Source organism: Arachis hypogaea, chromosome 1, assembly GCF_003086295.3.
Source record: "Arachis hypogaea cultivar Tifrunner chromosome 1, arahy.Tifrunner.gnm2.J5K5, whole genome shotgun sequence".
NCBI lineage: Eukaryota > Viridiplantae > Streptophyta > Magnoliopsida > Fabales > Fabaceae > Arachis > Arachis hypogaea.
In genome coordinates, this window is record NC_092036.1 from 35,010,728 (window position 1) to 35,024,841 (window position 14,114).

The 14,114-nt window shown below is 35.0% G+C and overlaps 2 protein-coding genes and 1 non-coding gene across 4 annotated transcripts; 2 read left to right on the forward strand and 1 right to left on the reverse strand.

Annotated features, from left to right (window-relative positions):
- The first annotated feature begins 3,908 nt into the window (after positions 1–3,908).
- LOC112802022 (expansin-like B1) lies at positions 3,909–6,349 on the forward strand. Its single transcript, XM_025845016.2, has 4 exons — positions 3,909–4,128; positions 4,381–4,487; positions 4,838–5,152; positions 5,895–6,349. The coding sequence occupies exons 1-4, from the start codon at positions 3,993–3,995 to the stop codon at positions 6,090–6,092; spliced, it is 756 nt and encodes a 251-aa protein (XP_025700801.1). The 5' UTR covers positions 3,909–3,992; the 3' UTR covers positions 6,093–6,349.
- A 99-nt stretch (positions 6,350–6,448) lies between these two features.
- LOC112801997 (histone-lysine N-methyltransferase, H3 lysine-9 specific SUVH6) lies at positions 6,449–9,596 on the reverse strand. 2 transcript variants are annotated; one of them, XM_025844986.3, is made up of 2 exons: positions 9,326–9,596; positions 6,449–9,101 (listed from the first exon to the last, which is right to left on the reverse strand). In XM_025844986.3, the coding sequence occupies exon 2, from the start codon at positions 9,004–9,006 to the stop codon at positions 6,775–6,777; it is 2,232 nt and encodes a 743-aa protein (XP_025700771.1). In that variant the 5' UTR covers positions 9,007–9,101; positions 9,326–9,596; the 3' UTR covers positions 6,449–6,774. The 2 variants fall into 2 exon arrangements, with proteins under 2 accessions (XP_025700771.1, XP_025700755.1); XM_025844970.3 differs by having other exon boundaries at positions 6,449–9,107.
- Positions 9,597–13,671: 4,075 nt separating this feature from the next.
- LOC112711565 (small nucleolar RNA R71) lies at positions 13,672–13,780 on the forward strand. Its single transcript, XR_003157525.1, has one exon. It is a non-coding gene; the product is annotated as a small nucleolar RNA R71 (small nucleolar RNA).
- Positions 13,781–14,114: the final 334 nt, after the last annotated feature.

Below are 14,114 nucleotides of genomic sequence, written 5' to 3' on the forward strand. Positions count from 1 at the left end.
ATTTCCATCATACTCTGGTTTGGGAGTATCTTCTTTCTCTAAGTTTTGGTCATCAATATCCTTAGATTTTGATAGGAGATCTTAATAAAATTTTGCATCTAGAAGAAGTAATAGGCAAATTTTTTTATGAAATCAATTCCAGTATCTTTGCTGATACGTTAGATGCTTGTGGTCTTCTTGACTTGCCTTGTACAGGTAGAAGTTTTACTTAGTATAGGAAAACTCATGGATGCTAAAATATTGCCAAAAAACTTGATAGGACAATTTTAGATGTTTCTTGGAGATACTCCTTTTCAGAAGCTTATTTAAAAGTTCTATCTAAGCTTCATTCAGATCACTGTCACATTCTTCTTAGATGCTTTGCTTTGGTATAACTAAAAAGAAATAAACCTTTCAAATTTTAACAAGTTTGGAGTACTCATCCTAGCTACAAGACAATAGTGCAATAGGCATGGAGTAGAAAAATGTCTCGAATAACTGATTATTTAGTTGATATGCAAAAGAGTTTGTTGGAGTTTAATACAGAGACCTTCGACAATATCTTTGTGAGGAAGCGAAACTTGGAAAAGAAGATAGATGACATTCAAAAACAGCTTGAATATTTAGATAGTCTATCTCTCAGAGCAAAGAAGAAAGAGTGCCTTGATTAATATAATGTTATCCTGTTTCAAGAAGAGATGTTGTGGGCTCAAAAATCAAGAAAAAAGTAAATTCTTTTGGGTGATAAAAACACAAACTTTTTTCACACACAAACATTTGTGAGAAAAAAATACTACAAAATTCATGGTTTATTTATCAACGATGGAACTTGGGTAACGGAGGCGGATATTCTTCAAAAAGAAGCAAGCGTTCTTTTAAAAATATTTTGTTCCACAAAAAATGTAGTGTTGGACAACATAGGTAAGTACCCATTGCCTTTTCTCCTTCATAAAGCATGTGAAGCTTTGACAGCTCTTTAAAGGTTTGAAGAGGTGAAGTCAATTCTGTTTAGTGTGAGTCCCCTTAAGGCTTTAGAACCTGATGGATTCCAAGCTATCTTCTTCAAGGAATATTGGAATATAGTGGAAAAAGATGTTTGGGTTTTGGTTAATAGTAATTTTTTGTGTGCTATCATTGATTCTTCAATTTTTAAAACTTTAATTGTTTTAATTCTAAAAGTTAATGCTCCAACTAGTTTGAATGAGTTCAGACCTATCAGTTTATGTAACGTAGTTTATAAGATTATTACAAGGTCTTGATTAATAGACTGCGTCCTTTTCTAACTGATGTTGTTGGCTTGTTGCAAGGTGGATTTATTCCGGGTAGAGGTTTTACAACAACATTATAGTTGCTCAAGAGGTCTTGCATTTTATAAAACATACCATGTCTAAGAAAAGCACTCTAGCCTTCAAGATTGACCTTGGAAAGACTTATGACCGAATTGATTGGAAATTATTAGAGTAGACTTTACAGCTTTTTGATTTTCTTACAGCTACTATCTACCTTATTATGTTTTATGTTCGATCATTCTTTTTATCTATTATGTGAAATGGCTCCAAACTTGAAAGATTTTCTCCTTGTAGAGATCTTAGACAAGGAGACCCTATATCTCCTTATTAATTCATTCTTTGAATGGAGTGAATAGCTTGTCTTATTAGTAAAAAGGTGGAAGATGGTTTGTGAGAGTCGGTGTAGTGTCTAAAGAAGGGACTCGAATTTCTCACCTTATGTTTGTTGATGATCTACTTTTTTTTTTTTTACAAAGCAACAAAATCCTAGGTTCAGCTTGCATTGTCATGAATGTGCTTCACCTCTTCAGCAAGGCCTCAGAATTGAAGGTGAATGTGGATAAATCAAAGGCTTTTTGCTCCAGAGGTATTTCAAACAGAAGAAGAGACCTATTTACTGCCATTTTATCTATTCGTTTTACTCAAAATCTGAAAAAATATTTGGGGGTAAACTTGAACCATGAGAGGGTTAATAAAGTTTCTTTTCAAGGATTTTTAGACAAGATTCGGTCTAGACTAGCCGGATGAAAAAATAAGCTTCTTAATAAGGCAGGCAGACTTTATCTCTTTAATTCTGTTGTTGCATCTATTTCTGTTTATCATATGCAAATTGCTTTCTTTCCTGATTATGCCTGCAATAAGATAAAACCTATGATGCGTCAATTCTTGTGGAAGAGAAATACTGAGAAGAGAGGCTTTAACTTGGTTAACTGAAAAATTGTTGTTACTCTCAAGAGGTACCGTGGTCTTGGTGTCAGGGATGCTCGCTGTGTTAACATTGCTCTCTTAAAAAAACTGGTTTTACATCTTTTATATAGCAAAGAGAAGCTCTAAGTTCAAATGATGATAGTTAAGTATTTATTTAATACTTCACTTTGGGAGCTTCCTTCTGTCCATAACCCATCTCATACTTGGCGTAGTATTTAGAAAGCTAGCAAATTGCTTAAAGAAGGGTATTCTTGGTGTATTGGACTATTGGAGCAATCTTTCTAGTTCGACAAATGAAAACCAGAGAGTCCTTTGACAGTGAATGTTCTTTATGTTCATATTAGTGATTCAAATTTCAAGGTGTAAGATGTTTGGAGAGATGGTAAGTGGTGTTTAGAGAAGTGTTATTCTTCTATTCCTAATAATGTGCGAGTTGAGCTCAGCAAATACAATCCTATTGCTCAATGTGGACTACAAGCTGGTTGGATCTGAAAATATTCTAACTTTTATATAGCCAAGAATTGGTATGATTGGGTTGCGCATAAGATCTTTAATTGGTAGCATAACAATAATTGGCAGTGGGTATGGAGATTAAAAATTTCAGAGAAGATCAAATTTCTTATATAGCTTGCTCTTCATGAGGCTTTGCCTACTGTATTTTTCTGAGCTAAAAGAGATCTTACTAATTTTGATATTTGTCCTTGTTACTACAATAGAATAGATTTTATTTTTTATTGTTTGCATGACTGCAGTATGGCTAAAAATATTTGGCATATGATTGATTTTTCCTCTCAATATTTTTTTCTTGAATTATAACTTACAAGATTGGTTTGCTTTAAATGTTAAGAAGGATGATTTCTTTTTCTTGTCTGCTGTGTAGTGGATTTGGCGAAGTCGCAATAAGGATATTTTTAATTCTGATCAACCTTGATCTCCAACTAAACTTCAAATCCTTATATATAATTCTTGTCAAGATTTTAATAAATCAGTTTATACCCGAGAAGTTGGTGCCCCTCCTTCTTTGTTAATTGATTGAGTAGTTCCATTAGTGAATAAGCTCAAGATAAACTGTGATGTCAGTTTTATGGGAGATTTTGGTTTAGCAGATTTTAGTTGTATTTTGAGAAATTTAGCTGGCAGGTGCGTAAAATGTTGTGTTGGTTCTCTTCCATCTAGCTCAGTTCTTAGAGAGGAGCTTTTGCTATTTGGCAGAGTTTGACTCTGGTTTGAGAGATGGGTCTTCGTGATGTCATTTGTGAAACGGATTGTCTCGAGACTGTTCTTTTTATACAAACTACAAATGTCTCTGTTCATGTTTTGGATAAAGATATTGTAAAAAAAATTCAACATATATTAATTAGAGACTGACATACTTCTCTTAATTTAATATTGTGTTAAAATATATTAAAAGACACATAAAAGTCACAATAAAAACTAAAGTTAAAATACCGATACCCCCCCCCCCTTCCCTTTTTTTTGACACACATAAGGTGGCTGTCAATATGCATGTCAATGGTGGTTGGGGTTCAGAAATGGATCAAAATAATCCCTCAAGATAATCATATCATATCATATCAACTTTGCTATAGTCTACATGCATATGTACGTGTCACGGTTCCAATCCCTTTCGAAAAGTGGACTAACACATTATAACACTACCCCTGGTTTTACCTTGACCCAAGCCACTATAAATATATGACCCTCCAATGTTTTGATTCATAACTCATTATTAACCCTTCTATCACTAATAGCTATTCGTTCTTGCTTCTCATATATACTTTATTTGCATTACCAAAAATGGAACTTAGTTTAAAGCACCAAGTTGGGCTTATGTGTGTTATATTACTCTTACCTTCGCTATGCAGCTCACAGGATTCTTTCACTGATTCCAGAGCAACCTATTATGGCAGCCCTGATTGCTATGGCAATCCAAGTACAATTAATTTATTTAGATACAAATGCATTCTAATATGTTAATTTAGTTGAAGCAACGTTTATTTTAAATAAGGAAGAGTACCATTTTCTCAGTAGCAAGAGAAAATTTAAGAATTCTATTTTTGTGGAAGTGAAATGTGTACTATGTAATATCAGTGTTTGGCATAACATTATTATATTACTTTAGCAATCATTATATACATGTGATTACTCATTTGATTTATTTATAAATATAAATATATATTTATAGGGGGAGCTTGTGGCTTTGGAGAATATGGAAGGACAGTCAATGATGGCAGTGTTGCAGCGGTGTCTAGGCTATGGAGGAATGGAACTGGCTGTGGTGCATGCTACCAGGTACTCTTCTTTCTCTTTTTACTTAGAAAAAGTTGCTTTTTTCCATACATATTACAAATCTACTAGATATACAGAGAGAGAAATCAACATGTGTGAGTCTCTCTTTTTTATTTTTTTATTATTTTTTTCTCTTGCAATGAATACACTCTGTATTTTATGCACAATTTGCTATTTATGTATAAATATATTATTTCATTATTGAACTTGTAAATGTTTGTACCTGTAATTCACGGTTTGAAAATCAGCCCGGTTTTTAACCTTGATTCACACAATATTTGATGTCCTTAATTAGTTAGAATGATTCATGATATGCATATTTGTCCTTAGCCACCAAGTATTGAATGATTCAGGCAAGGTGCAAATTAGAGCAATACTGCGACGAGGAGGGAACCTACGTGGTGGTAACAGACTACGGCGAAGGAGACAGAACAGACTTCGTTTTGAGCCCACGCGCCTACAAGAAGTTGGGACGAAACGATGAAGCTGCAGCAGAGCTATTCAAATATGGTGTGGTTGACATTGAATACCGAAGGGTCCCTTGCAGATATGAAGGCTACAACATTGTCTTTAAGGTCCATGAACGAAGCAAGAATCCTGAATACTTTGCTGTTGTCATTCTCTATGTTAATGGTGCTTATGATGTAACTGCTGTTCAGTTGTGGCAGGTACGTAATTACATATATGTTTTAATTTGGCTGCACCTATACTTGTTTTTCTTCACTAATGTAGCGATATCTCTATGTTGAGATATGAATTTTGTCATTCATAATATTAGTATTAGTTAGTTATGATCCGGCTTCACCTCAAAACAAACTTATTATATTTAAAGTTTTTAGGTTTTAAGTTTGAATCCATGTGTTTTGAAGCTAGATCTAAAATATATCTTTACTAGATATATACTACAATCAGCCACTAGTATAAAATACATATAAAACTATATTTTTAGTAGTTGATTTTAGTGTATACATAGTATTGCTGTTTAAAATACTTTTGGTTGATCGAGCATTCTAACTAATTGATATTATATAATTATTATTTGAAGATTATATAATAAATTGTAAGAATTTTATATATAAATGTTTTACATCACAAATCACATTTTTGCATTGAAATTATTCATTTTCATTGATTTATCGTAAATTATTCATTGAAATTAATTTCTAATTCTAAAATTTAGCTAAACTATATGTAATAGTGTAATACTTAAACTCATGTATGATCTAAATGCCGAGCTAACTTGGCTTGTCGTAATCATTTTTCAAATTATTATTGAATTGGAATTGATGTCTAAAAAATGGCCTAATAAAAAAAAATCCTTACTTATGAGAATGCACCCATTAAACTACTAAACTTGTGTTCTTGCTATGATTTTAATTAATTTCTTGATTATGTGGTGGAATGGAGCAGGAAGATTGCCAAGAATGGACAGAAATGAGGAGGGTTTATGGGGCAGTGTTTGATTATGCCAATCCACCAAGTGGTGAAATCAATTTGAGGTTCCAAGTGAGTGGCAGTGCAGGTATCTATTGGGTGCAATCCCAGAATGCTATTCCTAGTGATTGGACTGCTGGAGCTGCTTATGATTCACAGGTTCAGCTTACTTAAAAAATAAATAAATAAATAAATAAAATAAACAAAAGAGGAAAAACTTTTGGTATCTTATTGTTGAGATGCCAGGATCAAGATAACAAATCGATAGGCACTACTAGTATTCAATTGTTTACTCTTACGGATGTTGATGTTAATGTTAGTAGTGTGTCCTCTTTGTGTTTAGGGACTAGAATAAATGAGGATTCATGTACTTTTCTTATGAAAAATTCATGGAATATGAATAATATAAAAGCATTAGCCTTTCTCCTTTATTGCTGTTTTGCTGTAACAAATAAATAATTGCCTTGATGTTGTTTTAAGTTAATTTGATATTGACAGGTAGGAAAGCTGGTAAAATGTTGGAGTTCATAAAGGGTAAATTTGTTCAACAGAAATGCTATTTGTGCAATCCTTGAAATAGTGACCAAGTCTTACAAACTACAAATAGATTGTAATTTCTGAAAAATGAAAATTTGTAAATTGTGGATTCATGACATCTGATGACAACAAATGGTAAAATCACAAAAATTGCTGCATCAGCCATATTGTCTAAGCTATTTGTTCAATCAGATATGTACATAAAAGAAAAAAAGATCACTATCAAAATCAACTTTCAACTGTAATAAAATTTCAATAAGAAAGCTACGGTCACTTCTCTAGTCTATACTTCATTGATTATCCTAACTAGGCCTTAAAATCAATACATCCTACCAGTGCATTCCATGGAACCACAATAGCAATTCTTCCTCTTGATGTTCCCATGAGAGTCAAAAACCTCATCTATCTTGTAATTGTAATCATAAGTCAACTCTTGCAATGGTGGAATATTTTCAGTCGCAAACAGCATTATGTGGGGAATCCTCTTATCATCATGATCATAAAGCACACTCTGTGCATACAGATTAGGTGAGCAACTATGGTTGATGAATCTTCCAACATTACCATAGTGTGCAGCATCAATGGTGAATCCACCATCCTCCACAACTTCACAAGAAGAATTTGAGTGTGCATCAGGCATAACCACTGAGAGTTCATCCCAAAGGGCATGGCTCTTTTGGTTATTATTGCCGATATCGAAAAGATACTCATCATTGTCAACTCTTTCTTCAGCTTCATCCTCTCCAAGAAGCTCCCCCATATACTCACAGATAAAACTCCCTGAAGGGATTGAATTCAATGATCTCACACCCCAACCTCTTGAATCGGTTTTGAAGACTTCAAGTTGGAACTTCACGCCATGTTGGCTAACTCTATTGTGGCATGTTGAAGGGCACTTGCAAGAAAGTCCACACTCATAGATTAGAGGCTTTGCTTCTACAATGGCCCCATCATGGTTGAATGGGATATCACCACCATTTTTCGCAGCACAAGGACATTTCTCTGATTCTGAACATGTTCCAACACAATTACAGCCTTTCCGAGGAATAGGATTGCACCAATTTGGATATATCATTCTTGTAACATACACAAATGATGGAACATTTTGGTCATCTATGGTGTTGAGAGCATGAATTGGAATTAGCTCTTTCCCATTTGAAATGTCATGAACAAATAGACCTTCTCTATCTCTCAAATTTTCAGATTTCTTTACTTCTTTCCAAGAAGGCTCCGGTTGATCTGGGATCCTTTGCAGCCGATATCTAAGAACCGGCGAACCGTGCAGCCCCTCATCCTGCCAACAATTCTCAACCACATATTGTCCATCATAGACATATTTCTTATCCTTTCCGTGCATTGATTCAGTGGCCCTTATCACCCTAACAGGATTCTTTTCCTCAATGCTGTTCCTTAAAGCACGGTTGCACTGCTCAAGCTTCTGATCTTCGACTTCTTTATCAGTATTATTTCCAACCAAACTTGTGTATATCAAGACATTTGAATCATCTAACTCGTCCTCATAGCCTCCCAATGTGATAACACTCATGGCGAGGGTCTTCCCATTATGCTTAACATAATCTATGTCGCTTTGAATCCGCTGATGTAGGCCAACCATGGCAAGCTCTACCCTATACTGAAATTCGTCGCCAACTTCGACCCCAGGGACAGATCCCAATATCCTGTTGGTGTTAAGATATTTCCCTTTGCCCATAAGGATCTCAGCTGCTCGTAAATCAACACTCCTAAAGCTACTTGCCTTACCTTCTAGCTTCGCTTCTTCTTCGTGTACAAGCTTTCTATAAACCGCCTGAAAAAGGCGCAATGTTTCCCTTACCTTATTTCTAGTCACACTTGAATCATTGTCCAGATGACCATTGAAATCAATCAAATCATGTTGATCAAAGGCCGGATTCTTTACCTTGGAACCATGTGATTTGTTGACAACTTGAAATTCATCAATGTTTTCAGAATTATCATTCCCCGTTTTCTTCTTTAAAGGCTTCTTTGACCGATTCAACGAGAATCTAGTCCTGGTATTCGCATTAGACATGTCAACATGCAACCGAAAACCGACTTTCTTTCCCTTTTTTCTTGCAGCATTCCTCCAAGGACATTCAGATTCAGACATCAGTGCTAGCACCACCCTGCGAGATGAAACCTTCAAATTATAAGAATTCATTTCAACCTTATCCCGGTTGCCATCCTTAGGAACCGTAACACATGTTCGAATTACATCAAGCTCCTCCTCTTTTTCTACACCATTCCCACCAGAATCACCTTGAACTAGATCCAGTACCTTTCCACCATCACAATGAACATTCTTTTCCACCTGTTCTTCTGCATCAATTGCTGTTTCACCCTCACCTTCACTAAGATGTGAAGAAGCATCTGGTCCACACAAAGGAGGAAAGTCTCTAAAAGCCGGAACCCGTTTATACTGGTTCCCAGGGACAACCTTTGCAGCATCACCGTGTGCGGTTCTTGAAGGGTTTGAGCCACACCCTTTCGGAAAATCACGGACGGCAGGAACTTTGTGCCGCTTATCCACCATCACTAGTTTCTAATCTTGACAACAAAATCTTTTTTTTTTTTTTTATCTCAATACAGGAACTTTGGTGTCACTCAATTCGGTACCCAAACTCCACCCTGTTCCTGATTATCAATACAAAAACGATCACGGATTATGAATTAATACAAGATTCTTTCTTCTCCTGGGAAAAAAAATAGTAAAGAAAATTTATGAAATATTCCAATAGGTATCAATCAATTGTGCTTCCTAATTTCCCGTAATAACAACGTAAATAAAGAACATGATTTATTCATTTATTATAAGTAAAAATAACTCATGGAAGAGAAGGAAGAAAGGGAACCTTCCAAGTTGCAGTTGCCGTGTGCACAACAGAGATTGAAGTGAAGTGTTGTTTTGTGTGTTTTTTATATAGAAACAAAGGTACACAGATTTTATGCTAACAACGGAAACAACTTTGAAATGGAGTGTTAGGCATTACTTCGAGTTCGAGGCAATTAAGTTCTAGAATATTCCCTTACTTGCAACGACGGTGGTTACCGTGAATGATGGGGCCGCAACATGTATCCTGTCTGCGAGTCGGATGAAATTATCAGTCCGATTCGTAACGAGTTAAATATAACAATCCAAATTTCAAAAATTAAATAAGGAGTTATTTATAATTTATTATATTTATTAATAATTTTATTTTAAAAAATTATTTTTTAAAAATAATTAAATTAAATTTTATGATTATTTGAGTTTAAAAATTATTAGGATTAGACCTTATTTATAATTTATTATATTTATTAATAATTTTATTTTAAAAAATTATTTTTTAAAAATAATTAAATTAAATTTTATGATTATTTGAGTTTAAAAATTATTAGGATTTCTAAAATTTTTTAAATAGTTGAGTATTTTTATATTAAAAATTTAAAATTTTAGTAATTAAAAATAATAAAAATTTTATATAATTTAAATTGAATAATTAAAATTTTTGATTAATTTTATGAATTAAAAAATTATTTATTTATTTTTATTTTAAATTAGAGTACTTAATTAAAAATAATTTGTAAATAAAAGAATAAATAGTATTCTTAAAATTAATTATATTAGATTAAATTTAATTTTAAATTAATAATCTACCCAAATTTTAAATTCTCAATACCTTAATTTTTTTTTATCCAACACATATACACAACACTAATTCCTTTCATATTCACACACACGTTTCACTCTAAACCACTCCCTCACATATAAAAACACGCTACACGGGCGCAGAAGGAAAACCAGAGAAGAGAGAAAGAGGCTGAGAACCTACAAGGACAATGTTCTCACTTTCCTATAGATTTTTTTTTACGATAGGTTCAGGAATCTTTGGCGCGAAACCGCGACCAAATTACAGAGCTTTATGTACATATGTATTCGTATTTTCTGTATTTACTTTAGTCTTAAATTTATCCCTTCGTTGTTTACTGGTGCACGCAACTGACTCCACACGTTTCGCATAGATAGACCGGCAAGTATACCGGGTCGTCCAAGTAATACCTTAGGTGAGTGAGGATCGATTCCAAGGAGATTGTTGGTTTGAGCAAGCAGTGGTTACCTTGCAGATCTTAGTCAGGCGGATAAAAAATACAGTTGTCACAAGAAAATTCATAAAACAGATAAATAAATAAAACGTTACTAGATAGGTATGAAATCAATGGTATGAGAACGGTTGAGGCTTCAGAGATGCTTCTTTCTTCTGGATCAACTTTTCTCACCATCTATTCCAACTTCTGATTGATTCATTCCATGGCAGGCTGTATATGATTAACACCGGGTCAGCGGTCATTAATCTCCTCTGCCTCAGATCAAATGCTGGATCAGCGGTCATCCAATCTGAATGGGGGTGAAGCTTTAGCAGTACATTCCCTTGGTGATCCTACTTAAAGTACCACAGACAAGGTCGGATCTTCCGGATCAGAGAACGATGCTCCTTTGGTTCTAGTCTATACCACAAAGGCCCTAATCGCTCCGCACCTCGACTGAACTGATGTCTCGAGAAGTCCCCAACGAAGCCGTGGATTAGCCATCTAAGAGATGTATAATCAAGTTTGTGGTTCAATACTATCCCGTCAAGGACTCGCAAGAACCGATGTAGAATGAGGATGATTGTCACGGGTCATCCGATTCATAAGGTTGAAGAATGAAGATACATCTTAGAATAGAATCAAGCATAGATTGAAGTAAAATAGTGATATTATTAATACATAAGAATCAGCAGAGCTCTTAACCTTAACCTTAGGAGGTTAGTGACTCATACTGTACAATATGATGTTCGAAAATAAAGTGGGGGAAGAAGAAGATCCTAAACAATGATGATCTCCTCATATATATACTAATCTGCTAACTAAAAATTACAGAAATATGACAGACTAGACTTAGAGGTGCGAAAATCCACTTTCCGGGCCACTTGGTGAGTGTTTGGGCTGATTTTGGAGTGTCTCCATGAGCTAGTACCCCTTAGGGGTGTTGAACGCTGGCTTGGGACTCCCTTATGGGCGTTGGACGCTAGCTACCCTCTTTTGGGCATTGGACGCCAGGAATGGGGCTGGTGGCTGGCGTTGAACGCCAGTTTTGAGCCTTCATTTCCAAAGCAAAGTATAGACTATTATATATTTCTAGAAAGCCCTAGATTTTAGATTTTCATAGCCGTTGAGATCGCGCCATTTGGACTTCTGTAGCTCCAGAAATGCTTCTTCGAGTGCACGGAGGTCAGATCTTGACAGCATCTGCAGTCCTTTCTTTGTCTCTGAATCAGACTTTGCCAAAACTCCTCAATTTTATCCAGAAAATACCTGAAATCATTATAAAATACAAAAACTCAAAGTAGAATCCAAAAATATGAATTTTGCTCTAAAACCTATGAAAGCATAATAAAACTTAAACAAAACATATTAAAAACTATATGAAAATGATGCTAAAAAGCGTATAAAATATCCATTCATCAGAACACCAAACTTAAATTGTTGCTTGTCCTCAAGCAACCAAAAACAAGTAGGATTAAAAAGAAGAAAATGATACAATAAATCTCAGAGTTCTCAATAAAGCTCAGTTTCAATTAGATGAGCGGGACTAGTAGCTTTTTGCTTCTGAATAGTTTTGGCATCTCACTTTCTATTGAAGCTCAGAATAGTTGGCATCTTTAGGAACTCAGAATTCAGATGATATTATTAACTCTCCTAATTTAGTTCTTTTTTATTCTTGAACACATATTCTTTTGAGTCTTGGCCGGGACCCTAAGCACTTTGTTTTCCAATATTACCACCGGATACATAAATGGCACAGACATTTAAATGGGTGAACCCTTTAGGATTGTGATTCAGCTTTGCTAGAATCCCCAGCCAGTGGTGTCCAGAGTTCTTAACTGCTTAGTCTCAAGCTTTTCACTTAACTGCTCAGTCTCAAACTTTTTACTTGACACCTTCACACCACAAGCATATAGTTAGGGAAGCAACTCAATTGAACTGTTTAGGCTAAGATTTTGTTTCTTTTAGGCCCCTTAACCATTGATGCTCAAAGCCTTGGATCCTTGCTCTTGCCTTTTGGTTTAAAGAGCTATTGGCTTTTTGCTCTTGCCTTTTGGTTTAAAGAGTTATTGGCTTTTTCTTTTCCTTTCTCTGCTTTTTTTTTCGCATATACATTTTTTTGTTTTTGCTGTTTTTTCTTACTTTAAGAATCAATTTTTTGGATTTTCAGATCACCAATAATACATCACTTTTATCATCATTCTTTCAAGATCCAACATTCTGAACTCCAACATCAAATATGCACTGTTTATTCATGCATTTAGAAAGCAAAAGCAATGCCACCACATCAAATAATTGAACTATTCTTAATATATAACTCGAAATTCATGCATCTTACTTTTTTTTCAATTAAAATTTTCTTTTAAGTAAGGTGAGAGATGCATGGAATATTTCATAGCTTTAAGACATAAAGATGATCATGCACTAAAAACAGACAATCAAACAAAATAAATGGAAAACAGAAAAATAACATAGGCAACAGAGGTTTAAGGAAACGAATCCACCTTAGTGATGGTGGCTACTACTCCTTTTGGAGGATCCAATGGAGTGATTGATTTCTTCTATGTCATTCTCCTGCCTTTATTTCTCTTCCTTCATGGCTCTTTGATCTTCTCTCATGGCCCTTTGGTCTTCTCTTATTTCATAGAGGATGGTAGAGTGCTCTTGATGTCCCATCCTTAGTTAGTCCATGTTGGAGCTTAATTCTTCTAGAAAAGTGTGCAATTGGTCCTAGTAGTCTTAGGTCCATATAATTTACCTCTTTCATAGTGGGTTGATCTGGATCAAAAGCATCTCCATCATAGGAGGTGTCTTGAGTGCTGCCAGCTGCAACTTGCATTTTAGTCAAATGCTGAGAGATCATATTGATTTGTTGGGTCAAGATCTTGTTCTGAGCCAATATGGCATTCAGAGTGTCAACTTCCAGGAGTCCTTTCTTTTGAGCTACCCCATTGTTCACAGGGTTTCTCTCAGAAGTATACATGAATTGGTTGTTTGTAACCATTTCAATGAGTCCCTATGCCTCTTCAGGCATTTTCTTCAAGTAGAGTGATCCACCTGCAGAATGGTCCAAAGACATCTTGGACATCTCATATAGACCATCATAGAAAATTCCTAGGATAGTCCATTCTGAGAGCATGTCAGGAGGGCATCTCTTGATCAGTTTCTTGTATCTTTCCCAAGCTTCATAGAGGGATTCACCCTCTTTTTGTCTGAAAGTTTGAACTTTTCACCCTTAGCTTGCTCATCTTTTAAAGTGAAAAGAACTTGGCCAAAAAAGTATTGACCAACTTTTTCCAAGAGTCTATGCTTTCTTTAGGTTGAGAATCCAACCATATCCTAGCTCTCTCTAACAACAAAAGGGAAAAGCATAAGCTTGTAGACCTCAGGATCCACTCCGTTGGTCTTAACAGTATCACAGATTTGCGAGAATTCAGATAAGAATTGATGTGGATCTTCCAGTGAAAGTCTATGAAATTTTCAATTCTGTTACATTAGAGAGACTAACTAAGGATTAAGCTCAAAGTTATTTGCTCTAATGGCAGGTATGGAGATACTTCTTCCATAGAAGTTAGA

Coding starts and splice junctions, on each gene's coding strand:
- LOC112802022 (XM_025845016.2), top strand. CDS start 3,993: ATGGAACTTAGTTTAAAGCACCAAGTTGGGCTTATGTGTGTTATATTA. Junction 4,488..4,837: donor GCTGTGGTGCATGCTACCAG/GTACTCTTCTTT, acceptor TGAATGATTCAG/GCAAGGTGCAAATTAGAGCA. Junction 5,153..5,894: donor CTGCTGTTCAGTTGTGGCAG/GTACGTAATTAC, acceptor GGAATGGAGCAG/GAAGATTGCCAAGAATGGAC.
- LOC112801997 (XM_025844986.3), bottom strand. CDS start 9,006: ATGGTGGATAAGCGGCACAAAGTTCCTGCCGTCCGTGATTTTCCGAAA.